The following is a 27,792-nucleotide window of genomic DNA, read 5'->3' as shown; positions in this document are numbered from 1 at the left end:
CTTAAGTCTAAGACGCATTCTTTTTTGAAAGTATTATATAAAGTAGTAGGCACATATTATTATCTGTTGCCTAGTTCGTGGAGCATTGTTAAGCATCCTTAAGGCTAAGGGACTCTCGGCACCTTTGAATTAAGTAAGTGTATTCAATCGAATATGTAAGTACCTTAAAAAGACTTCTGTGACATGGACCAATATCTATTTAAATGTAAGTCGTATTTATAGATTACGCGAATATTGTGCGTCACTTGTTTCCGTTGCATCTGTGCCAATATTATAGCTAAGGACAGGAAGATGTGGTAATTAGATGATTTGTCCCAAATTCTTTGTGACGGCTTTTGTTTTTGTGGTACTAGATGAAAACAAATGCTAAATCTAAATATAATATTCTAATAAAAGAATACTAATATTTTGAAAGTGATTGTTACGTGAGAGGTTGTATTAATTTTAGAATATGAATGAAAATGGGGAAATGTTTTTTATTTATATACTCAGTTTATTATTTACGCCGAGGTACTAGCTTACCGATTTCTATTGTCATAAATAGCGTTTCATACACCATTGTTTTTTTTTTGTAATAAAATGAGTATGTTAATTTCTCATTTAATTGCCTCTTGCCGTCCGCTCTCTACCTATTGGGCCTATTCTGTCCCATCCATATCTAAGATTCGACGTTTCAATGCTGATCTAGAAATCCTAATACCGGATAACCGGACTTTACCGACTCTTTAGGAATTCTTATACTTTTTCAATATATCATTCAATATATCATAATTAGCTTTATTATTATAACAATAGTCGTAAAAGAAAACTGAAATAATCGTCGCGATAAAGTCACGGTTTTGCATGTATTTATGTGCGTGTTATCATTTAACTTATTTAAGGAAAACAATTGAAAAGAAATTATCAACAAATAATTTGGCATAACACTGGAAATCGTCGTCTGGCGTTTGTCTGAAGTAGAACCAGTTTCAGTCGATTGTCTCATTGGTGATGACATCAATTTAAAAGAAGTGCCTATGACCAATATATAAATTATTTGCTATTTATTTTTTCTAATGACGACATCAATTTTGATTTCTTAGACTTAAGTCGGGATTCAAGCCGAAAGAATGCCTTAAATTTTTTGCGGAGTTAAGTATTCATTATAATATAAAAATTAAAACAATCCACGTGTCGAACCAATCAGACAGAAACACAGTAGTAATTTGAAAGATCACATTCATAATTAAAAACAAAAAGCAAACATAGCTTTTTCACAAAATCATAATCGATACTGCCGTCTGATTATGTATTTATATAACATTGAATATAGAATTGGTTACACAAGCGCGGAAAACAGCGATTTAATGTGAGTGTAAACTGTAAATCATTAGGAAGGAAGAGATCTCTATTTAGGGCGACGACCAAACTAAACAAGGTTTAATTCGGTACGAGACAAGCCGATCCCCGTTTTCATCGTATTCTTGGAAAAAAACAACGCTCGTGCGGCATCTTGCTTTGATTTGAGGCAATACGTCAACAGTCATTCGTTGTCGTTTGAAAAGTTCCGATAATTGGATACGTCTACGTCTAGGGATGATACATTCAAACGTCTTCTAGATAGACTATTCTGGCTATTTTTAGATTTAAATGCAGCGTTTTGTTTTATGCATAGATATGAAACATTTTTTTTCACTTGTTTAGATACATATCCGTGGTGTCAAACTTATTGTAATTAATTATTTTTCTATTCAAATGTTTTATTACCTTAAAACTAGCTTAAGACGACTTTTTGTGGACCACCCTAAATTATAACTCTAATTGCTTAGCTGCTCTTGCAACTCGAATCATTTCGAAAAAGTATAATTTCATATAATAGGTACGTATGCGATTACATATTTATTGTTATTTATTAGGTGAGAACATAATAAGAGCTATATATAGATTTTCATACGTAGGTACGTTTTTAACTCGGATAATGAAAACAATTCATCACGATTGTAAGTAAATATCGAATGGATATTAGGATTCATTATTAATTTATAAATATATGTAGTAATAAATTGCTTTCATTAACCGAGTTTTACAAAACGACTCTTTAATAAACACAAGATAAGAACTGTCATCACCTTTTATTAGTAAACACTGTAAACATGAATTTGAATTTTCAAAACTATATAGACATTTTTATGTTTTCACCGTTTGTGACATTTATAGACCATAGATAAAACATATTATGCGGTTGTGTTGCTAACATATCTACTATATTTTATATAAATCACTTTTTTATGTCATTGTCGGCAATGGAACTGGTGGGTCCTGATGGTAAGCGCTACCACCGCTCATGAACATTTAGAGAGGCGTAAGGTCAATTGCAGATCTTACGCCTCTATAGATTGCCGACTTTAAATTGGATTCCATTTGGCTTCAAGCTATTTTATTCAACTAGTCTTTGTTAAGAAGTGATTATGAATTGTCATTATAAAGAAAATAATAATTTACATCAGTAAACTTCGGAAAGCATTTATTACATAGAAGAGCCAGCATAAAACTCTGTAGTTGAAAGGAAAGAAATGTGTAGTAGTGCTCTTTTAAATCCATATCAATGTTACAATATTTTACATTTAAAAAATTATGTCAGAGAACTAAACTAAACGATTAAATGCAATTTCCTGATATTTTCACACTTAACTCATTCAATCAAGTTTTCTTCCTTAGAATATAATAATCACACATAAGTAGGTTTAGTGTAAAGACAAAAATAATATCCAACATTAAGTATAACATATTAGCTATATAACACGTGTTTAAACACCCTAAACGTTAAGGTTCGTACAGTTTTTGTTCAAATCTTTGGTGTAATTCTAGCAGCTGATTAAATACACTCTTTGCTAATCAATAAAAATTACTTGCTTTACGTAAATGTCAAGATGGAATATGTATTAATGGGAATACATCGAACATTCTCACATATAATATAACGTTACATGATTCAAAAATTACAAACTAACTATTATCCATCTAATCCATGAAAATATAACAGTTAACCCATATAGAAGTATGCTAATTTATACACAAAAGTAAACCCGTGGCGGACCAATGTTTACAACCACGCCCGGCGCTCCACTTTACAGAAATATACATCTTGAAAATGGTTTGAAAAATGGGTTGATGAAATTTTGTATGCAGCCGCTCTACTCGTGGTTGTTTGTGTGAATACGAAAAAACCTATGAGGAGCAAATCATCACAGCTTAGGTATTCGACTATAGCCTTACAACCATATTGAAGAACTTAAAAAATAAGATCGACTATTTTAAAATTTATTAAAATACTAACTGCGCCCCGCGGTTTCACCCGCGTTGGTCCGTATCCCGTAGGAATATCGGGATAAAAAGTTTCCTATATGTTATTCCAGTTATTCAGCTGTCTACGTACCAAATTTCATTGCAATCGGTTCAGTACTTTTTGCGTGAAAGGGCAACAAATGAACACACATCCTTACAAACTTTCGCATTTATAATATTAGTAGGATAGGATTACGAAAAACAAGATCAAAAAATAGATATGGATTCTTTCTACCTATAACATCAACATAGATTTTAGTGGTTGTTTATTATCGAATATGGGCTATGGCATAACAAATAACAAAACCGATAAAGCCATATTCAGCAGCAACAGCACAGCAACTATTTTATGGTATGAGTTATTTTATTTATAATAAACAGATATCAAAGTTTTTTTTTTAAATCGGTTAAGTACTTATCTTTGTTCACACGCGTTCCTTTATAATGGGCACAGTCTGGGATGATTGCGCAGATACCTTTGGCAAAATAATTAATTACACCCAAATGACGGACACAAATGTTCTACCCGGCTGTTTATCTTTCGCGGGAGACAGCGAAGTGTGTTTAAAATTTATTTGAATTTCAACTTCGTAATAAAATTCTAAACAATGTTTTTTTTGTTATTTTCCGTGCGGCCGTTGAGTATTATTCGGCTTTCATCAGTCTGTTTTTTAACTCTTATAATATTTTGTTAACAAGACATGAAAAGCGCGAATCATTTGTTCAGTGAATAAGAATTAAGATATTAAATACAATCATAAAATGCGATATTGTACAATCATAAAAAAAATATAGATCTACATCTAACATAATATTAGGATGTAGTAAGTATTTCAATTCTGTGTATAGATATGAAACTCAACGTTATATATCTATGTGTGTGTGCTTTACGTTCAGATAGCGGTAGGTATATTATAAAATATACGTGTTATTACTAAAAATCAATAAAATATAGACAGTCAGCAGTTTTCCCTGTTTTAGTTAAGGTTCCCGAGGGGGTAAAAACTTTTCTATGACCTTTCTCGAAATCCAAACTATCATCATCATCATCAGCCCATATATGTTCCCACTATGGCAGCCAGAGTTACGCATTTTCGCATCACTACATAGTATAAAACAGTATAGTAATATGTTATCTGTCATAAAACTAAGTCGCTTTGTCTGTCTGTCCCTATATATACATAATTTTTTAAACTATGCAACGGAATTTGATGGATTTTTTTAAAAAGATAGAGTGATTCAATTTTACCATTTAATTTTATACCGATCGATCACATTCGCATATATATCTACGTCATCGGTTTGCTCGCGATTGCCCCGGGTTACACCTATTTAATTATATTATTTTTATTATTATGTTGTCCTTTAACGTGAACTTATAAAAGAAAAGTGAAAATGAAAACTATTCTAAAACCAAACAATTGTCAATATTGCATAATCTCATTTTATAGTACACGATATGGCTATTGATTATTATGACAATGTTCGGTTTACACGATTATTAACTAGCTACTAGGTTCACCGTATCGGTATTTAAAACCAAGTCGTGATTTTACCATAAAATACGAAGGTTTTAAGTTGTTTTAATTTATAGGTTAGCTTCATGCTCCATGTATTGAAATTCTAATTTTATCTGTATTTATCTGTCTTTTTGTTGCTGGTAACAAACCTATTTTTGGTTTTTGTTTGGTTTTGTCGTACACAAAACAAGTTACGATTCGGTTCTTTTTCATTAAAAGATTAGAAAGATAATGTTAATAAATAAATAATAAATTTTGCCGTTTGCGGTCCACATTCTTTAGTGAAAACTTTCAAAAGTTAATGAGGTGACAGGGTTCAATTTATTATGATTCTTCCTGACATCTATTGGCGAATAATAATACTATAAACGCGTAAGTTTGTGAGGATGGATGCATATGTATGCGTGCGTCTGTTACTCTTTCACGCAAAAACTACTGAACCGATTGCAATGAAATTTGCTTCGTAGATAACTGGACAACTGAAATAACACATAGGCACTTTTTATACCGATATTCCTACGGGATACGGACTTATGCGGTTTGGACCGCGGGTGACAGCTAGTATTTTTTTAATGGATCATATACGTGATCTTTTAAATTATTTAACCCGAAGTTTCGAAGACTTTCCAGCGGTGTGATCACGAGAAGACAAGGCTAAGGGTTCAATTTCAGAATGATTTTATGTGTTTTATAAGGCATGAACTCAAAAATCATTATAGAATTTAACAGAAAACATAATATGTTATCAAATAAAGATAAAATGTTAAAAGTTTGTTATAAATATCTAGTATATTTCCCGCTTCGCGTTTAATTCGGGAATCAAGTTGAAAGGTCGTGAAATCAGTTTTTATGAATCATACCTACCAAATTTTTGATTGAAATGTAATCGAAATGCGCGCGTAATTTTAAATTAAAATATTAATAATACTAGTCCTACTACTATATCCTACTAATATTATAAATGCGAAAAAAGTTTGTAAGGATGTGTGTGCGTTTGTTGCTCTTTTACGCAAAAAATTACCGATTGCAATGAAATTTGGTACGTAGACAGCTGGACAACTGGAATAACACAAAGGCCACTTTTTAACCCGATATTCCTACGGGATACAGACTTACGCAGGTGAAACAGCGGGGCGCAACTAGTAAAATATAACGTAAATCTTTTCTTACTCGAAGGTTCAATTAAAAATAATATTTCTATTCCTTGATCTTAGCTGCTTTTACTTAAATATTCATAAAATTAGTGTTTAGGTGCATTACGGGAATTTATACGTCCTACCCGTAACTGTTAGCCAGTGAGATTATATTATAGTCATAAAAATTTTATGTAGGTATTTGCGTATGCTAGATTAAAAATATCCAAGTTTTCAGCAAAGGTGAATACTAAATGTTGTTACTAGGTGCGTCAACTGAAAAAACTTGTCCGTTGCACTATTCTGTAGCAACGCAAGTTTATATGAGATCAACTTACAAACACAATATGCCACATGTGTATAAAAATATTCAATTAATTATTGCATTTTTTTTACTTTGAAATTTTTCTCACTTTATGTTTTATTATGTATTTTTAACATACACTATAGAATTTTACATAGTAACAAATTTTTAGGAAATTAAAGGACGTTAAAAAGCACACACATTAATTTCTACTTACAGTAAAATTTGTACAATCCACAAATTCGGTTATAGCGACTCCTGCGCACGCACGTCACGCTCGTTGCCGTATATATTTAATATAAAAATATCTAGTCGAGTATCGAATCATAAAAATATAAATATTTTAAGATCGACCGCTCGAGCACTACCTAAGCCTCGTCTACCCATTGACGTATACGTTACGAACTAAATTCGGTGCAGCGACTATTCCGCGATTCTGTAAACATCGCCGCGGTACTGAAATATGTCCAGATTATGTAGATCTGCAACGCACCCTGCATAGCGGCGATATCCCCCACAATTTTACAGAAGAGTTAGTGTAAGCGGGTCAAATTATAGTGGTTGATAAATTCATTTGCCAAGCTAACACTTCGTCCATTATAAGTCTTATTGAAACGTACTTTGAGCCATAATTCTGTAATTTAAATGTAGCGCTTATGTTTGTATGTAATAAGTTCTGTTTTGGGCACACCGTGAGTCAGCCGCTATGAGGAAAGACGTGCAAGTTATAATTTCGGATCGGCCGACATTGTTTAATGGTTTTATAAATCTGAACCAAATGAGTTTCCGACGGAAATTCATGTTGAAAATTTATCTTTGAGCTAAAGTTTACTCAAGTACTTTCCACATTTTATGTTGTAGTTTTGGTAAGAAAGTTGTTGCCGTTTAGGTAATCCTAATATTTTCGAATGGCATGTTAATTGTTATAATACCTAATTATATTTTAACTATCATGTTGTAGTTTTATCCTTATGAATGGTATATATATTAGCACCCGCTAGCACCGCACTGGTGTCGAAGGCAACGCCGCGATCATCGAATATTCACAGGAGACAATCCAAAAAAGTATTGAAAACCTTAAATTTAGTACCTTTTCCGGTTTTATTATCGAATAAAGTACTATAGTAGTAGTACTATGTGTGTAAGTATCTAAATAGCATATTCCCTGCGCAGTTTTCTCAAAAATCCTACTGTTATTAAGTTAATAAGTACCTATGGATGTATGGCTGTATCATATAATCATATAATCGGTTGTGAAATTTAGTACAGAGATAGATTATGGTTTGGCTAAGCACTTGGGCTTCTTTACCCAGGTATCACGCGAGTGACGCCGCGGGTTACATATTTAATATATAATAAAGACCGACGTTTATGATCAGTTACCAAACTATTCACTATGAAATGAAAATGAAATGAAATGTGGTGGCTCAATGGTGAGAACCTCGGACTTCAAAATCGATAAGTCGGAAAACATCGTGGGGAAACCGGCTTGTCCAAGAATCAAAAGTTCGACGACATGTGACATCTGCCAACCCGCACTTGGCCAGCGTGGTGGATTATGGCCTGAACCTTCATAGGAGGCCTGTGTCGCAGCAGTGGGCAGATATATGGTCTGATGATGAAATAAAACTCAGAAACAATATCGACTTTTCTTGTAATCAGTTTTTGGTAAGTGATGATTTTTCATTCTAACGTTTAAGGGTGCAGGTAGGTATATTATGAATAAAACCGTTTAAACTTTTTGAATTATTTATTCAAAATCTTAATAAGTCTTATAAATTGTACCAATCAAAATAAAATTAAACCTTAAATATTACCAGTATGTAACAATATTGCAATTTGACATTTGACATTATATATGGATATTTTTTCGATTGAGTCGCTTCGCTTCGCTTTCGATGTAGATAACTTAGTGGATATTCGTTTCATTTCATTTCAACTAATGAAAGTTATTATGACTTAAATAACGACTGCCGTGGTGGAAGTGGTGGTATAGGTAACCTAAAGGTGAAAAGGACTTACAAATATTTCGATGTCCGTCTATTTTGTCTGTCCGTATTCAGCAAGCAGTATTTCATGAACCGGAACAGACAAAATTTTCAGACATTATGTTGCCACTATAAAAAAATAGTACAAATCTGTTCATCCAATTATCATCATCATTTATTGGTGTAATAGGTTATGAGGTAAATAAACAAAAAAAATACAGTTGAAGAAAGTTATCAATTACCTTCTTTTTGAAGTCGGTTGATAATAAATTAGAATTTTTTGATCCTTTTACGAATTTTAAATGCGGTGAAATGTCGATGCATTCAATATGTTTGACAATGCTCCTCCAAGGTATATGCCTAAATATTTTATTATGTTAATTAATTAAGTTTAATGTTATTATGTTTTGACGCAGCAATCATTTGGTACCCACAATTATGCAATCATTGAATCAAATATGATACAATGTTTTTACGATCACAATAAGATCTTACTTTACTCTTATTTGTTACATTTTAAATCCATGATACGTCTGTTTCCTATCATAACAATTAAAAATAATTGAAACTATCAACTTCACTATATAGACACCGCAAATGCATTCAAAGTTCACAAATACAAAAGTTCCAAACACAGCCCTATAGTCATACAAATAGAGTCCAAATTACTTTGACTGGTACTTCACACCCCTCATCTTCCAACGTCATTTTGTGCTCTTCAGAGCCTCGCATGCTTCAACCAGCTCCAAGCCTTCCATGATATAGAGCAAATTCTCGACAGACGCATCCTCATCATCATCGAACCACAATTTGAGCATGTTCTTCGCTCTGGCTTCATCCGTAGCGTTCTCTGTCTCGAAGTACTCTATCTCATCCTGTTTATAGTCCAGTTTGACGGCCAGTTTCTTCCAGTCGGTTAATTTTTTGGCCACCGCGTCCAACTGCGTTTCCGTTATCATGGTCAGGCGGGCGCGTTCTGTTTTGTCGTCATCGTCGGTCACATGCGTCGAATCTGGTACCTGATGAAAAAAAATGCATTTAATATGGATTAGGTTTAATGGTCGTGGTTAATAATATTGTATTTACTAATGTGTATATTTTTTTCAATCACAAATACTAACCTCGTATAGTTAGTTTCACTAAATGCCAGGAGTATGAGGAGCTATAAGGTTAGGTGGGGAAAATTTTTGATATTCAAATACATACAAGAGCCTACTCTTAAAATATCTATAGAGTGCCTACTCTATATTTTATTGATCATAGATAAAAATAATTAATTAATAGAAAAAGATATTCACCTGCTCAATATCATTTGCATCTCCTTCTTTTATGAGGTCTGCCTCAATTTGTTCTTCAGTTATGTCTTCATCGTGTGACTCCTGTATAAGAATAAATTTGTTTGTTTTAATTGATTAATTATGGCTATAACATGGGTTTGAATCCCACATTTATATATTAGTTTATATTCTACTTAGTTTTTACAGTAAGCAACGTCTAAAATTGAGTTACATCGTATTTATATACAAATAAATTGTTAAAATATTAACTAAACTTTTTTCTTTAAGAGTTTACCTTATTTATAAAACGTAAAGCTCGTGAACAGATTACAATAACGCTATTAAATTTTCAGAATATATCAGTACCTGTTTAATGTTTTTATCGCTGTTTATATTAGCATCTCCATTCGAGTTACTCGCAGCTGCATTCGCAGCGACTTCACGCGAGATCCGTTTTACCTGCGAATACAATCCTTATTATATGTGTCGTAATACTCAAAATTGTTCAACAGTATTTTTACAATTTTCTAGAATGGGATTTTTAGAATGAATTATATTATAGAGAAAATTTATATCATACTAGCTGCACCCGGCAAACGCGTTTCTGCCTTACTCTTATCGTTTAGTGGTATGAAAAATAGATGTTAGCCGATTCTCAGACCTACCCAATATGCTTACCAAATTTCAGAGGAATCGGTCAAGCCGTTTCGGAGGAGTATAGAGACTAACATTGTGACACGAGAATTTTATATATAAGATTTCATAAGCAATTCAGACAGGAAATATGACCACTCTAAGGTGGTATAGAAAATTCTATTATCCATGCTGATAAATGAGAGAGTACGATAATTTTTCTTTAAAAGCAGTGTGTTTTTGGTCAGTCAGATATTTACAAATCTAAATATTAGAGTTAAGTATAAAATTCATATTCTTCTCAAAGCTCATAGTTACATTAAGTATATAATTATTAATTATATAGGTAGTAGTAATACCGATAGAAATTTATACTAAAGCATAAAGCTAAAGTGTTTGTTTGCTCGCTTGAACACTCTAATCTCAGGAACTACTGCGCTGATTTGGATGAAATTTGATACAGAGATAGTTTGAATCTGGAAAAAGGACATGGGTTAGTTTTTATTCTGGAAATCCACTGAAACCATGCGGGGAAAATGACCTTCTATATTTTAGTTTGACTATATGAGCGAAGCCGCGGGTGGAAAGTTAGTACTATACATATCATATAACAATAGCAGTGTAATTTCTTGTGTTTGATTTTACGCGAGTATTATACATTTAGATATTAAAGACTTTTTAACGCATTTGGAGCGTGAGCTTACAGACGCTCGCTGTAAAGTGTTCGAAACGTCGGGTTAATAATATAATGAATAAATCGCGTTTACAAAGTAGTGTCAATTTGAATTTGATTATTGGGCGTATATTAAAACCGCGAAACACTCACCATATCATCGAGATAGTCAGGCAGGCGTCCGATGGGGTTGTTGGTGTGCACGAAGAAGTGCGGCGAGCGGCGCGCCAGCAGCCGCAGCGCGCGCCACCCCCACCCCGCCGCGCGCCCCGCCTCCGCGCCCTCGGCCCCACCCGACAGCATGTACGACTCTACAATACATGTAAACATAAATAATTAGAAATTGGCAACGCTAGTGAGTCATGGGGGTCATGAATATTAAATGGCTGTTAGTATAGTACACTAGCTGACCCGGCAAACGTTGTTCTGCCTTACTTTTATCATTGAGGGGTATGAAAAATAGACGCTGGCCGATCTCAGACCTACCCGATATGTAATAATGTATACAATATAAATATATATAATAATAATATAAACATATATAATTTCGTGAGTATCGATCCAGACGTTTCAGAGGAGTATGGTTACTAACATTGTGACACAAGAATTTTATATATATAGAGATTATAGTAGTAGTATATTATGTTTGTAGGTTATAGATAATATTATATTAATTAGCATGGCAGCACTACTAAAATCAAATGACATGAAAATAGTCTACAAATCACAACTGATCTAAACTATCCAGAGTTGTTCCTAATATTACTAACCATAGAAGTCTAACATCAAAAAATCATGGAACACATGACTTTCTCCAAGCGACTAATGATATATCCTATAATTTTTCAAATCTAAATACCCTTTCATAAAGGCCATCTTAATACAAATTTCCTCTGCAAAAGTTACTTGGAGACTAATGCGCAAAATTTAAAGTTGTATTTCACATATAGATGCTACTATATCTTCTCACCTAATTTCATGTATAAAAGTCTGCTTTTCTCTAAATATAAATATTATTGCTAAACCTTAACAACTAATACTTCACAATATGGCAACCCTATGGTTAGCTGCATCGCAAAGTGCCTATTTACAAACACTCCAAATAATAATTTAGTCATTTTAGACTCTATAATGCAAAGAAAATTTTGTATCTCACCCAGAGATGGCATGAAATCTCTCTCTTTAGTTCGACAAGCTGCAAGGTTATCTGGACACAGGTTCCATAGTTTAGTTAACTCAGTACTGAAAAAAGAATAGAAAATAATTACATAGCTATTAAGCATTTTTCAAGTTTATTGAGCATATTCTACACTTTTTGTACATACTTTCCCATGAAATGTTTCTTTTGACTTTCATACTCTTTAATAATATCGCCGACTGGTCTCCTACGTTTTCTTACTCTTCTTACTTCTTCTGTGGATTCTGATTGGACAGGTGGTTTTGGTTTTTGGAATTCTATATGTAACAAAGTAAAATAGCCTTATTATATGTTATGTTTCGTATTCAAATGGAAATAGTTGCTAAGAAGATGTATTTGTGAAATGGATTTAATTAACTATTGTGGTTTAATGAATACTTTTGCAAAATACAGTGAAAGCAAATTTTACTATATTCAATATTGAATTAATATTGACAAAAATTAGCTTGGTAGCAAATATAACTAAGAAAAGCCGAAATGAACAAGTAGTAATTAAATTACAAATACCTGGACAGCCATCATTTTTCCAGCTATTCCAATGTTCCTCCCTCTTCAAAATACTCTTAACACACTCCACAAAACATTTACCATCAGGTGGAGTTTCACTGAGCAATTTGTAAACTAAATTTATTGTTTCTTGCACCCATTCTGTTTGATCAGTTTTCAGTTCTTGAGATTCTCTATGGATAAAACATTAAAAGTATATATTAGCAAAGCAACTGCGATATTACTTTTTTTAAATGCTAATTTCATACTTTCATAAGAAATAATGTTTTGATTAAAATTGTACATTTATAATGATATAAGAACTTATGAAGAATTAAACAAATGAATCATAATTATAAAGGTAGCTTGCATGCTAATAGAAAGAAGTATTACTACCTAATACAAATAAATGGAAACTAAATTAGTAATATAATTTAAACAAAAATATGGACAGTTCACATCTGAATAAGTACTTACAATTTAAACTTAACACTAGAAGTTAAATATTGGAATAAAATCAGGAACTGTATGAGAACACATCTTCTAAAATTGGAGTCGGACAACTGTAACTCCAATAGTTTTTGATTCGTCAGGAACTTGGCAAAATAATGTTGTTCTTTACTCTCTTTCATTTCTACATCTGTATTGATTGCTTTCAATCTGTTCAATTTCGATTTTTGCAGCTCTATTGCTTCTAATTTGTAGGAAGAGAATGCAGATAAAACGCTTCCGGAATGCTGAAATCATTTGTTTAAATATCAATGGATCAAGAATTTATAAAAGCAGTCTCATAATTCAGGATGTAGCCGTAGTTTAGGGAATATTGCAAATCAGGTGAAATATTACAAAAATTAAATAATAAAATTATTCAGTTATGTCCACATTCATTTTGAGGACTGAGAATGTAAAATCCAAGATGATAATTTTCTTTTATTGCATTACAAAGAAGCCATGTCAAGAACTAGGATATCTTTGAAAATATTAACTATTTAATTATTTATGGACCACATTTTTAAACCTAGTCAATCAGGGAAATTATGAACAGAGGTTAATGAAAGCAATTAAAAAAAATTAACAAGTAAATTGTTAACTTACTGCAACAAAGGTTTTCCACTGTATTTTATTGTAACAAGTGTTTGGGTTTCTAAAGAATTCTTGCAAGCTCCAGAACCTACAGTATAAATTATAGTCTATAGTTAGTTTGTTCTTATCATCATCTATCACCATATCTTCATCCAGTGCATCCTTTAAAGTGCTTGAATTATCACCACCAAACTCTGTTATATTCTCCAGATTAAACTCAGACACAATATTCAGCCCAGAGCGTTCCGAAAATGGAAAGAACTTTGCCAAAAACAATAATATTCTCCCACAAAACACTGTGTTTTGTGACCGAGATAATCTTCTTAATAAATCATTGCACATTCTCAACAAATTATTTTTACATGCGCCAAAGAACAGCTCTTCTCGCCAGGTAGTTACTCCGCTTTCGACGTAGGTAAACATTTGTTCGCATTTATTCAAGGTAAGGGCGTCAAAGATATCCCCTAATAGAACAACAGGCATAGTTGGCGTAACCATCTGACGCCGACATGATTCAATACAGAAATTGACGTAATTTTCAAGTGTTGCTGAATCTTCGACAAGCAATTCAAGCAGTTTGTCCCGAAACGCTTGATCCATTGCTGCTTTTCTATCAGTTTCACTTGCTTTCTTTGAAAAAGAATCAAGGAGGTCAATATTGTTTGTTGAGAATGCTTTCGACAACACATCCTGAAAATAAATGGAATATAAGTAATCATGAAAAAAAACACACAAATAAGATGTAAATAATTGAGTAAGGTTATGTTGTACCTTGTATTTCACTCGTAACTCGTCAAAACCGATTTTGGTAGACATTCTGTTCCCGTCCTTTTAAATAGGTTTACATTGATAACTTTCCAGCTAAGAAATGTGCAATAATTTTGATATAAAATTAAATTAAATTGTGTTGAATTAATTATTCAGCTAGCTAGAAGCCACTGACAAATTAACGGTTGACATTTGACAATTTGATTTGACACTATTGTTCACAGATCAAGCTGCTGATATCAAAGAATACTTTATAAAATAAAATAAAGTACCAACGTATCTATATTTAAGCTTTTTCATAATATCCTCCGGTTAGAGTCTAGTATGTATTAAAACGGGTCTACGAGGCGCAAATTTAGTTTGTACAAACATGCTTGCAAATATATATTATGTTTACGTATATTCCTAGATTTAATTGCACACTTCCTTGGCTAGCGTAAAAATGTTTTACAGTTTACTTCTGCCGTGTGGATGGTAAAATTTTCTAAAGACTTTGGCTTGCAGAAAAGTTGGCGCAAATAAATTTGTGTAACCTGAACTCGCTACTATATAGAGAAAACGCCATGAAAGAAGTCGCGCAAACGCACATCCTATCCCCCGGAGATGAGAAAAATAGATTTGATAGAGTTTGTAAATTCCCTTTAGGGTACCTAAGTTCTTTGTTTGTGTGGATGTTTATTAAATATTTATTCCAGGCAAGAGCATCAATACTATTAATGATAATTGTGGCATGACTCTATAACGTATAAAAAACATTCTATCAGTTATTCAGCAACCATATTCCTTTTGTTAATATGGTAGTGTATGAAGTGTGAATTGTCTGTATACATTTGAGTCATCATCGTCACTATTAGTCCATATAATAATAACAAATTGCGCTCTCGCTTCAGGGACACGGGCATCCTAAGAGGGTAAAGTCCATAACCCACCACGGTTTCGTCACGGTATTTTCTTAAATTTTTTAAATACATGTTTTTTTTAACGTTTACATAATATTCTATTTAAAACTGTGAGCATTTGCAAACCATGCAGGAAAGTACCTTTTACGTATTAGTGAAAAATAATGAAAATAAACAAAATGTGAGCCGTCACGGAACGCCTGGCAGATGTGAAACATCGACATACCATCGTATAGCGTGGCGACGCGTCGCCACGGCATGCGTCGCCACGCCAGAAATCGGTTTTACGTGCGGCTATAGATGTTTCACATCAAAATTAGACCATCAATAAAGTAAAATGCATTTTTATTTACAAGGAGGCGTGCTCTTATTTCGGTGATTCATTTTCAGAAATTTTTTTACTAAAATTTAGTTTTTAGGTACTAGCAACATTTTATGGCAAAAATGTATTATGGTTAGTTTGACTTCTTTCAAATGTGATTGGTCAAAACCTGAAATTGTCATTGGTTAAAAAAACTGCATTTGACAAATTCGTTTTGTATCTACGAATCCGTTTTCAATAATTTTGTGAAATATCCAATCCAATTGTGTAGAAATCAGCAGCTGTTATTGAATTGTGACTTTGACAGTGCTACGTATGTAATTGATGTTTTGTGTTGTCCGATTATGTGGCGTCCTGTGTATTTATTTTAATATTTTGTATTTAACATCGAATTGCTTTTGTAATTTTAACTAGAATAAGTTTTCTTTAATGAATAGGTGTACGTAGTTGTAAAATAACAATTAGATTTTGTTACGGAATACTTAGTATTTATTGTAATTCAATAATGGATCGAAATATGAGGTATGTATGGTCCAACATGCTTTGTTGTTCTATTGTTTGATACTTTCTATGTGTTTGAATTATAATTAATGATTATTAGTTTTATTTCAGTTAGTTGTATGTCATTAAATTCTATCGATCTTTTTGAGTCGACGACCTACAAATTACGTAAATATTATATCGTCTAAAAGAATTTCATGCAAAACAATAACTTCCGTACACGCACCGTATGTGCTAGCCGAAATATGGTTTACGTTGTCGTGATTTTGTTATCTTAATTGATTACTTGTTTTTATTATTATCACACTCCTTATCAGAATAAATACATTGTTCAAAATGTGCTATTTTATAGTATTCTAAATTTATTTATGAATACTTGACAATTTTTTATTTTGCTTCAAAAAAAGTGTATATTTTATAAAATATATTTTCAACTCATCTTTTAACAAATATCTTAAATAAATAATAGTATTGTTCACAATCATATCTATTTAAATTGCAGTATTTTCAAAACTATATTAATTATTGATTAATATAATTGCAATATTATGTACCAAACTTAAATTACCCATGAATTGTTCAATAATTTCAGGTCAAATTATGTGAATAGTGGACCAAGATCACTCCCACACATTGGAAACAAACGTCACAATGGTAACAGTCACAATGGTGCCCGGCTAAGCCCACCTGCACAGACTACGGTCAATATTCACAGTAACAATAACAATGTCAACAATAATTGTTCTCAACACGATGATCTCATTAATTATATTTACGACTCTTGGAATAAGGTAATTGTTGAAATATGAAATAAGTTGTTTTTTTTTCATTTTTTGTGTTTTTTACAAAATTATTAACAAGAGTTAAATAATAATTGCCCTGAAAGCCTTTACTTTGTAAAAGTACTTAACAAAAAACAAAATTGAAGATATCGTTTGAACCAAAAACCTGATATTTTTTGTACCTATTAATATCTGTAAACCATAAATTACACAAATATCAAGCAAGGTAACTTTTGACTGCTTTTCGTTTCTGCTTTTCATTTCTTATAATGAAGCAATATAATAAACACTGTCCATCTCAATTTTAAGATATTGGATTGATAGCTAATATTGACAGCAGGCATTAATGGTACAAAAACATAATTACTTGAATAAATTTCATTAATGTGACACGGAAATAACTTGTTATGCAATAAATATTACTATAAACTAAGCAGATATTTAAATGTGTTTTGTGCATTTATAGGTAACACGCGAATTAGAAAGAGGCAGCGAGGACGCAAAATACTATATAGAGATGCCGCCGCGGCAATTGGCGAATTTTAGGCCATTCAATCTCGAGGAGTGGTGGGGAAAGCGTTTCATTCAATCAATAAACCGTAACAAACATCGCTCTTAGTTCATGCATGCAATCATATTAATACCTCATTGTAACAATACAATATTTGTCAAATTAATAAAAATATAATCATTTTTTATATCTGTGATTTGAAAATAGGATGTTAAAGAAAATTGGCAGCATTCATTCTGATGGGTTTAGCAAATATTACTAAATGTAAAGTTTTTTTTTCACACTTAACAAATTGATCTTCAGTTGACAAATTTTGATGACTTTTTGAATTTGATTTTTAAAAGACCAAAGCAGAAAAAACAAACAAAAAATCTACAATAATGTTTCACTTTTTCACTCTATTTAAAGATATTTAATGTTATTATAAAATTATTTCTTTCTAAAAGAGTTTTTGTCATCAGAAAAATCTAATTAGATAAATAAAATTTAGATTTGCAATCACGGTGGCCACCTTGCTGGTCATATTTCTACTTAAATACGTATTCGTATTTATTTCTCTTAAAACGCAATTTGAAGTTTTAAAAAACAAGCAATAATTATGATAAGGCAATAATTTTAACTTTCGTAATTTGTACCCAATAGATCTAAGAAAGAAAAATGGACTAAATAATATCATTTTAGTAAAAAAAATAAGATGATTAAGAATATATTGATACAATGAGATATTAATGATAATTCAGTCTCATACTTGAAATTTCTCGTAGTAGGCGTAAAATTATTATTACAGTTTTGTACTTATGGCAAGTTTTCTTATTCACAATGAACTTTTCCGATTATCAATGAAATAATAATATTACATATGACGTAGTTTATTTAATTGTCAGTTATATTTATGCAAAAAAGCAGTCATAAGCAGATTAACATTCAATATTTTTTCAAATCTGTTTATTTTAGGAGATTATTGATTGATTAGGTTTTATAATTAACTTAGTGTGAATTTTATTTTACTAGTGATAAGATGTGTTATTTCCGTAGAATCAGCTAGATATTTCGTATTAAATCATGACTGTATAAAATGTTTATTAAAAGAAAAAACTTAAAAAAAAATACTGGTAACATCACACAGACCATAATTGTATACTATCTCTGATTAAGGCTCTAGATTTAAATTTGCTCTATTTTTATTTGTGTCATATAAGAATGAAGTACAGTGATTATCTATTTTAACAAATCTTTTTCTAACACAATTTCTCTACTACTTAAAACTTTGTTTTGATCATTTAAAACATTGTCGAGGTAATAAATATTTATTTAAACACTGTTTTATAACATACCAACACCAAAAATAGAGCACATTTGTGTCTATGCCTATTTTTTTATAGATCAACAATAATAATGATACACATTTAACAGATAATATTTGACATTCCATAAATTGTATCCTATTTTAGGTACTTAGCATTTGAATTGTAAATACGTTGTAGCGATAAAGCGCTGATAGATCACGATTTTAATAAAACATTTTTTCTATATCTTTTTATTATTCTTCTTCCTATCGTTTTTAACACGCTTTTATCAGCTTTACCTGTATGTTTGTATGTAACCAACTTATATAGTTCGACTTTGAACCACTTAATTGATACATTTAACTGAAGCTACAGCTTAGTACGCATAACAAGAATCGGTAACAATACAATATTTTTTTTTTATTTTATTACGCATATAAATTACTACGATTCAAGATCGGGAGCATTAAATAATTTATTTACATATATTCTGTGTTAGAGTAAGTGGGAATTTAATTGAATGTGATTACTAGATTTAATATTTATAGCATTAAATATTACAATAAGTTAACACAATCTGCACTCGTAGCTATAACATAATTAAATTATGCTGAAGCTACGACTTCTTGGTAAAGTGGTGAACGCGGCAAAGTAATGCAAGGAGCGCTTATTTCGATTCACAGTCTAACGAAAATACTACCTAGTAAGCCTTCTTAAATTGTTAAATAACCCAGATTCAATTGCACAAACTAGCCTCACATTCTTATATTCCTGAAAATAACAAAAAACTAGAATATGTGGACCTCACTCGTAATTAATGTGTAAATTTTCATCTATGTTCATGCCTTAAAACATGAGCTTCAGTGGATTAATTTTAATGTCATAAATTAATGTACCTAAACACAAAGAGCGTACAAAATCAAGTTCTGCTAAATTATATATCCCTCTAGATGTAAACTGAGCCTATTTGCTTAAAGTTTAAACATCTACGGTCGTATATCAAACAATAAGTAGGTAGGCGCCATTTGAGAGCGTATTTACGTGGCAGCCTAAAGGTCAGTATTGTTACAAGCGGAGCGATGCGAGACTATGGTGTAAATGGTTGTGTTTTAACGTTAAATAAGATCTAGGAATGACATGTACAGATGCATCAAAGTAGCAATTTCTAGTATAAATTCCGAAGAGAAAAATTTCAAAATATAATTACAAGAATAGTAAAGTAATATTGATGTATAAATTATGTTTGTATATTTTTATGTGCTTTGATAATACTATCGAGATTCCAGGGATTCCATGCCGTCATATTTATCTAAGAAAGATCTTTATGAAATACGTACAATATTTAAGATTTTATAAGGATAATATTCACAAGTTATTACATTATTGTTTGTCAACTAATAAGTTTGGGTACATAGTACCTAATTATTCGATTAAACTCCCATAATTCCTTGTGAAGCTTTATCTGGATTACATAAGGGTTTTCATACACTTTTTACTTTTTTACGCTTGTTTTTCTTAACTCTCATTCCAGAACTACATTCTAACGTCTGTATAATACAGTCTTTTTTATCAGCTCGTCACACAAATTTCACGTGTTCACGTGATTACGTCGTTACAACCGCTATCTCCGCGACCGCGACCTGAGCCTTACTAACTAATGAGTTCATGAAGTTCATTTCAGCCAACTTAAACAAGGAGCTTACGTGACAACGTGGTTTTTTGTGGTTGCGATACATTCGCGATATGTGAATACAATGTGATTTGCGAAATGTCGCAGTAAATTGACTTGCTACGAGTAGAAACCTAGCTGCGATGTCGCAACCTTCAAAATGGACTTCATTTACTCACAATTATGAAAAACTAGCTTATTTTTTGGTATTTATAATTTATATAAATAAGGTGTATTCTTACTACATCATACGGATGTATCTCAAATAACGATCTGCTTTTGGATAAGCTTCTACTTCTTACACCGTCACACATCAATCTATTCATTGCTCTTTTAAAATGTCAAATCATATTCACTTCTAAGATGACATAAATCAATGGTTTCTTTCTTTGCCCGGTTCGGGGCAGGTATGGATTTACGTTATCATATTACTCATAAAGACTTCTTAACCTCGTCTATGACCATTTAACTGCATTTATTGGCTTCGTTATCGTTCTAACTTTAAAATAAATATTACAACAACACAATTAGACCCTTAGTGATATATCGTAATATAACTTCGATTTAACATCAATGCTTATGGAACGACATTCCATAAGCTTTATAAGCTTTGTAAGCCTCATTGTTAACTCTTGTAGGTACGTTGCAAAGGCTTTTTATAGTGAAAATTGGGACGTAGGCTTTCTGGAAGCTTCCCTGTATGTTGAAAACAGTTGTATAAAACCTTATAATAATACCATACAAAACAAATGTAAATGAATGTCAGTATCAATCGATGAAAGTAATTATGTCTATTGTTGCATCATTAAAGTACTAACGTTGCATCGGTTAACTTTTACTTAGGAAGTAAAGGAGTTAATTAAATTTCAACGATAGGTGATGGATATTCTAGCTAAATGTCACTTAACACTTTAGTGTTTAATTATTTTGTAGTCGTTAGAAAATGTTTTGAACTAACCTTTTTTGGATTTCACTAAAGCATTAAATAATTTGTTATAATGTGCATGTAACTTAGAATCAGTAGTCTGTTAACAACAGAACTGTTAACGGTCCACGTTATATATGTATTGTGTTGACGGTTAGGTTATCGATTTTCAACGAATGATATATGAAAACAACAAAAATAAATGAAAACAATTAAAACTAAAGAGCTTTACCCTCGCTCCTTCAGCGTTTCCACTATTCAGATAGCTTGGCGTATGTGTACTAATTTTTATGTCTAACAAATTAATTAAGTCATATAATCACTAGCGCATATTCGTTTATATAGCATTTACGAAAGTAGAAGAAGGAGCAGGCAACAGGTTCATTAACAATTTTAATCGAGTTCACTCGTTCACATTTTCACAGTGACCTGAGCAGATATAAATAGCCCAAATTTGCTTAAAATAACGGCCAGTGCTTAAAATTTCAATAACGTTCAGCGTACACAAGAGAAGTTAATCGTAAATGCAAATTAAAAAAACAAAAACGGAAAGCCCATTCATTGGCTGAATCCCAGACAAACGAGCCTAATGCTTTAACAATGATTATACGTTTTTAACCCTTCGTTTTTAAATATCATGAAAAATATTTATGTGGGGAAAGGTAAAAGAATCAGGGATGGCTAATTCTACGCGTGGTATGTAATAAAAATGGTCTAATTTGTTATACTTAGGTATGTATATAGTAAAGTATCTGCTTGTATGAATATATTTAGGAGTTTGTTTTTAAGATTATTTTTTTATTTTTGACATGTTTATCTTAGCATTTTTAGCTGCATCAGACCAATAAAAATTTGCACTAAGGCCATATGTTACTATTTTTTTTTTCGTATTATATATGTGATGAAGATTATTAACATTTCATTTACTTACATTTATGTTTGAACTAGCTTGATCCACGACTTCACTCGCGTGGTACCCGGGCGATATAAAAGTTTTATCGAGAATAATCTATCTGTACCAAATAACACACAGATCTGATTAACTAAACACACCTGTTTTTGCTTTAAAAAGCAACCATCCATACAGTCTTATAGCCTTTCGCGTTTATTCACGCCCTTAAAAAAAAAACCAAACGAATCCTTACTTAAATTGAAGACAAATTAAATTAATTTCGAGCACCATTTTCTTCATTTCTGTGGTTTTCACATAAACGATTACGGCTGTTACCGGTACAAAAGCCTTTGACGATGAAAATAAATTAATTTTGGTACGAATTCCTTGTCTACAATAGGTAATATCGCTCAGTCATATTGGCTACCGTTCGAATTAAGTTTTGTACTAAACGTTTAAAACATTTATAGGGTTAGATCATTTACTTTCATATTATTTATCGAACCTGGAATAATTGGTTAAATGTTGGTGTGAAAATAGAATCAAGGGCCTTGCCTGTTCAATTTAAATTACTTCAGGTGTGTACGTTATATTCACAGTAAATTTATTTGGAGCGAGCGCGATATTGGGATAAATAAATTTTTGTTGTGTCTCTTTGATAGGTGAAAATAGATATCTACAGTGATTTTGTTTTATTTTATTTAAAAAGCTTTAAGGCTAGCGAAAACCTAGGCAACAATTCATATGCTTCTAGCCTTCATTTTCATTTCATTTCAATCGCAAAGTTGCTTCATCACAAAAGCATAAACGCGTGATTTACGGCAGAGAGAATATTATATAAAATGTCAGATAAAAATAATCCAAACTCCTAATCTGTAATCTCTAATTCGTACAGCGGGATACAAACTATGTTTATTTAACATTGTCCTCTAAGATTTGTAGAGATCCTAAATGGGTATCTATTTCATTGGACTGAGCTCAAACAAATAAACAGCCTCTCTTAATCCTTCTCGGCATCGAAAGGATTTTCTGTTTTTTTAAATATACTTACTTTGTTTTCGATGGGTCGAGTATTGGCTCTTTTCCAAACATTGACTAGCGACAAAGATATTTAGTAAGTATTTGTTATTGATTGTCGGCTGATTTGTAAGAATTAATTTTCTGTAATTTTCGGTTCTAAGACCTTTCAAGGGCTTCACCTCTACATACTTTCATCAGCGGCGATGATCGTTTCCAAAATTAACGAATCAACGATTTATTCCATAATATAATGGTAAGTAGTTATTTGGAATACTAATACAAATGCGTAAAGCGGTGATAGTACGATAAAAGTATTGTTTGGAAAACTTTTGCCTCGATTTACAATACAAATTTCGATCTAGTTACGCGAGAAGTGGTAGCGTAGTATGGGCGGGTTTTAAACAACGTGTCATTGCTGTTTTTATGAAAAGTAGGCCAGCACTTCCCGTGACGTCATGTCATCGTGAGGGTTCTGTTCCCGGATTATGTGTGTCTAAGTTGTTACACAGTATAAATCTGAAATCTTAAAAACTTGTTTTAAGCTCCCAATAACTCTCAAAAATTATCCACAGCAATACTCTGCTTTCGTTTGTATTAGACAAAGTTTTCTATTGAGTAATGCAATTGATTTTGGACAGTACCACCACGAAATAAGAAGTAAATTCAATAAACATGTTAAACAACGTCGCTCGGATCTTTTTTCACAGCTTTCAATAGGTGAAGCTAGCTGTTTAAAGTACGTCAATGGATCAAGCTAATAAACAACTAATCGAGATCTATAGCCGCACGAGAAAATAGCAAGGAAAATAAAATATCATACACGTATAAACACAAACTATAATAACAAAAAAAAAACATTTATATCATAAAAATATTTTATTATAAGTACTGTCCACATTATATGAGATAAAATTACACCTATATTAAGATACCAATCGCATCTTTAGAGGATGACTCTTGCTCCTAAAATGTAAAAACGATTCTTTTTATGTTGGTCATAAACTCAAACAACCAACTCTTAATTTTAATTAAAAACAGATCTACTGATGTCGATAGGTTTTAGAATAAATAAATATATTTAGAAATGGAGAAATTAAAAAAAATATATATCCCATATCAAAAAACTAATTGGATGGCGCGAGCTTAGAATTTAACTCAGTAGGATTTCACTTTGATAAATTGAAATCATTGTAGGAACATCTGTGGCTTCTAACGAGAGATTAGTTAGAATTCTCATTTCAATTGGGTTTATTAATAAAAATATATTTTTTTAATTCTTTATTACTTATATAAATACATTAAGTATGATATAACATTTGAATAGTTTTTGTTACGTATTGACATTATTATTTTCATGTAGTTTTCAGTTGTTGTCATTTTCGTCTGTTTCGTTGTCAGTTTCGCCTTTAGTCTTGTTATTAAACTTATTCTGTTGAAAGTACTTATTTTGATTTAATTATTTTTAATGGGACTACATAAGCTAAAACGGTTTTTTTATTATGCCTTAAAGTATATAGTCTATTGCAGCAAAAAGAACAAAATAATCATAACAATTTCCAGGACATACCTTTGCTATTTTAATATGAAGATACCTCAGCAACAAACATTTCAAAGCCAAATGTAACCTTGTTTCAACTTTGAACGAATTAAAGAGAGCAATATAAGCGTGTCTAACAGAATCGATTATGGAGTTCCATTTAAATCCGGTAAAGGAATTAAATAGGACGGAAACGGGCCTGCCGCGGCCGCCTAGCGAATTGTTAACGGAAAACCTTTCTCAGTTGAAAAAGGAAATCGGCGAACGGTTTTACTGGGAGGCATTGAGATGTTTTGGGCCCCGTAATATATTCATTTATTGTTATATAGGTGAATAAAGCGATATAGAATAACTTTTTATATTGGATATATATATTTTCATAATTGTGTGTTATTAGATCTTTTCTTATAGAGCAAATGCTTAGTGATCAAAGGTTTATAAGATCTTTGGTTGTGTATCATTCGTACATCTAGGATGCTTTTATGACAAGTTAAACTACACAAGTCCTGTTCTTGATATAATAATTCGAAGTATAATAGGTTTAAAAACGGACGGATGAATTTCGTTGTATATTAAATGTAATGGACAGGGCCCCAAAATAATAAAGTTTCTGGGGCTCCATGCCTGCAAGTCACACTGTCGCGGTTTTAGTTATGTAAAAGGATTACCAGTAGGGAAAATATTACTTACCTATACTGTAGTGTAAGCCTATAAGAAAACGTGACGTGCAGACGCAATGACCAAATTTATTTGTTAAAATAGGCACTTTAGTTTCAATAATAACATGTTATTTTTTACTCACAACAAAATATTTCTATTTCTTGATGATGTATTTAAGCCTCGTTATTCCGCAATTCCCAGAGTCAAATAAAAATGTGTAAAGTGACGAATGTTGAATTCTCAAAGATAACGATGAATTATTGAAATACTAGCTGCGCGGTTGCCTGTAGGAATATCGGGATAAAGTTGCCTTTGTGTTATTCCAGTTCTCCAGCTATCTACGTACAAAATTTCATTGCAATCGGATCAGTAGATTTTGCGTGATAGTGAAACAAACATACACATAAATATACATCCATCCTCACAAATTCTCGCATTTATAATATTAAGCAAGATAGGATGTGTGCAATAATCTTTTTTACATGCCGCAATTCCGTTCGTTTTAATACTCAATTATATCAACAATAGCTTATACATATCTACAATACCATTCGAAATTTAGATTCACCTTTATTAGAGATAATAAAGCTGCAGACCTAATAAACCGATAATAAAAAACAATTTCTAAATACATCTTTAATTCGCAACTCAATCCCATATGTAACCGGGTTATAATAAGCTCATTTGCAATACAGCGTGATCAATGTACCTACAACGGCTGCAAACAATTTGCCACTCAAATGGAGTTCGTGATAAGTGGATTATCGCGAATTATACTCGTCGTTTGTTCATTACATGTAGCGATTTGGGTTCGGCCTGTGGTATTGTGTGCACTGGGAATAGAATATATACGAACGGGATTATCTACTCAATTGTTAATGTAATTCGTTGATTTAGTTCTGTTTTAAATATCTGCCACTTATCTACTTATTCTTTAATAGTAGTAATTGAGTTTTAAAGATTTCTATATTGAATTTAATGCTGCTATAATTTACATTTTTTATAATAATACCTCAAGTAGATGATTTACGACGCATCTATCAAGAGTGAAATGTTGAAAGATTATCCAATCGCGATCTCCTATTTAAATGCAAATTCATTTAACAATAGAATTTTCATCGTTCAAGAACAGAGAACTGAAATATTAAAAAATTCACATCAACGGAGCGAGATGCTTCTTTGAATCGACCGAATTACAAAAGTGTAAAGAGGTCAAGAAATATTTTTTGGCACCTTGTACCAACTCTTCTAAAAAAATCGCATTCATTCAAGTCGGAAGCCTATTTCCTTCTCCTCGCCCTTCCCAGTCCATTCCTCATTTCCAGTTATCAATCCTTTCCTTAACCCTTATTCCTTAAAAGCGGGCAGCGCATTTTCAGAAGTCTGAGCCTCTGCAAATGTTTATGGGCGGTGGTGATCGTTTTCCATCAGGCGAACCACCAGCTCAGTTGCCCGTTATGACATTAAAAAAAAATGTACTTATGTCCACCAATGAGTGACTACGATTTTAACAAGAACTATACGTACAACTAATCGTAAGGGCTCTCTCTGCTTGAAATATACTATATATTGTTTAGTGTCACTCAGGAATAATCTAATTAAGTGATGGTCAAACAATACATTGTGCTAAGTATATACTATCGTACTTATACGTTTTTGTATATGTTTTTCCTAACCATCATTAAATAGATGCGAAGGGAGGAAAGTACCAGTCTTCATATAATATTTCAAATGGTTGTCGGATGAAATTGTTAAACAACATGAATTCTGTAATATGTTATTTGGTTGAATATTTCGCTTAACGTTCTGGCTTTGCGGTTAACTCGGCTAAGCTCTTGTAGCGATATGAAATTATTTCTACGACTGTTTCTTCGTACACTTCGTACATTTTTTGTTATATATATGATAGATTTAGTATAAAAAAATATTTACTATGTCGAAATATAGGAATATAAATTTTTTAAATCACAAACTTTTGACGTATCACGAAATATGAATGAAAAAAGCTATACCCACGGCTGTCTTGATAATGAATGAAGTAGTAGTAAGTGCTTGATTAAATATCATAATTGCATAAGATCTTTATTGCATATGAAACTAATAACCGTCGGTGCTAATAACTATTGTGCATTAGGTTAGGCTGGTATGTTTGCTACAATATTCTCTCAATACCTCTTAAATATTGAATTTGTTAATTAGTAAAAATATATGTACGTTTTGAAACAAACTTTTCGTGTTTTAAAAATAAACCTGATAAGCAAAAAAAAATGAATCTTTGAACATGAAAACCGTATTCTGAACTTGTGAAGTGCGGCCTGCGACAAACTTTCTTCGTGACACTCAACTGAGTTCTAGAACATTCATCCATTAAGAATTTTTACTTTGGAGTTCGTATTTAAAC

The 27,792-nt window shown here is 31.9% G+C and overlaps 2 protein-coding genes across 2 annotated transcripts; one reads left to right on the top strand and one right to left on the bottom strand.

The window, feature by feature from the left end:
- Nucleotides 1-8,025: 8,025 nt before the first annotated feature.
- On the bottom strand, nucleotides 8,026-14,565 carry LOC119828286 (THO complex subunit 1). The gene is made up of 10 exons (XM_038350398.1): nucleotides 14,391-14,565; nucleotides 13,632-14,309; nucleotides 13,014-13,273; nucleotides 12,558-12,730; nucleotides 12,178-12,307; nucleotides 12,009-12,094; nucleotides 11,006-11,163; nucleotides 9,913-10,005; nucleotides 9,568-9,648; nucleotides 8,026-9,288 (listed from the first exon to the last, which is right to left on the bottom strand). Exons 1-10 carry the CDS (start codon nucleotides 14,433-14,435, stop codon nucleotides 8,974-8,976), a joined length of 2,019 nt encoding a protein of 672 aa, XP_038206326.1. The 5' UTR covers nucleotides 14,436-14,565; the 3' UTR covers nucleotides 8,026-8,973.
- A 1,344-nt stretch (nucleotides 14,566-15,909) lies between these two features.
- Nucleotides 15,910-18,932, top strand: LOC119840848. The gene is made up of 3 exons (XM_038367621.1): nucleotides 15,910-16,130; nucleotides 16,702-16,900; nucleotides 17,358-18,932. The coding sequence occupies exons 1-3, from the start codon at nucleotides 16,114-16,116 to the stop codon at nucleotides 17,508-17,510; spliced, it is 369 nt and encodes a 122-aa protein (XP_038223549.1). The 5' UTR covers nucleotides 15,910-16,113; the 3' UTR covers nucleotides 17,511-18,932.
- Nucleotides 18,933-27,792: the final 8,860 nt, after the last annotated feature.

This window comes from Zerene cesonia, chromosome 7 (assembly GCF_012273895.1).
Source record: "Zerene cesonia ecotype Mississippi chromosome 7, Zerene_cesonia_1.1, whole genome shotgun sequence".
Lineage (NCBI taxonomy): Eukaryota > Metazoa > Arthropoda > Insecta > Lepidoptera > Pieridae > Zerene > Zerene cesonia.
The sequence above is the reverse complement of the archived record's forward strand: the minus strand, read 5'-3'. Positions and strand labels throughout refer to the sequence as shown.

Coding starts and splice junctions, on each gene's coding strand:
- LOC119840848 (XM_038367621.1), top strand. Junction 16,901..17,357: donor TTTACGACTCTTGGAATAAG/GTAATTGTTGAA, acceptor GTGCATTTATAG/GTAACACGCGAATTAGAAAG.
- LOC119828286 (XM_038350398.1), bottom strand. CDS start 14,435: ATGTCTACCAAAATCGGTTTTGACGAGTTACGAGTGAAATACAAG. Junction 14,310..14,390: donor AGTTACGAGTGAAATACAAG/GTACAACATAAC, acceptor ATTTATTTTCAG/GATGTGTTGTCGAAAGCATT. Junction 11,164..12,008: donor AGATTTCATGCCATCTCTGG/GTGAGATACAAA, acceptor CATGTATTGTAG/AGTCGTACATGCTGTCGGGT.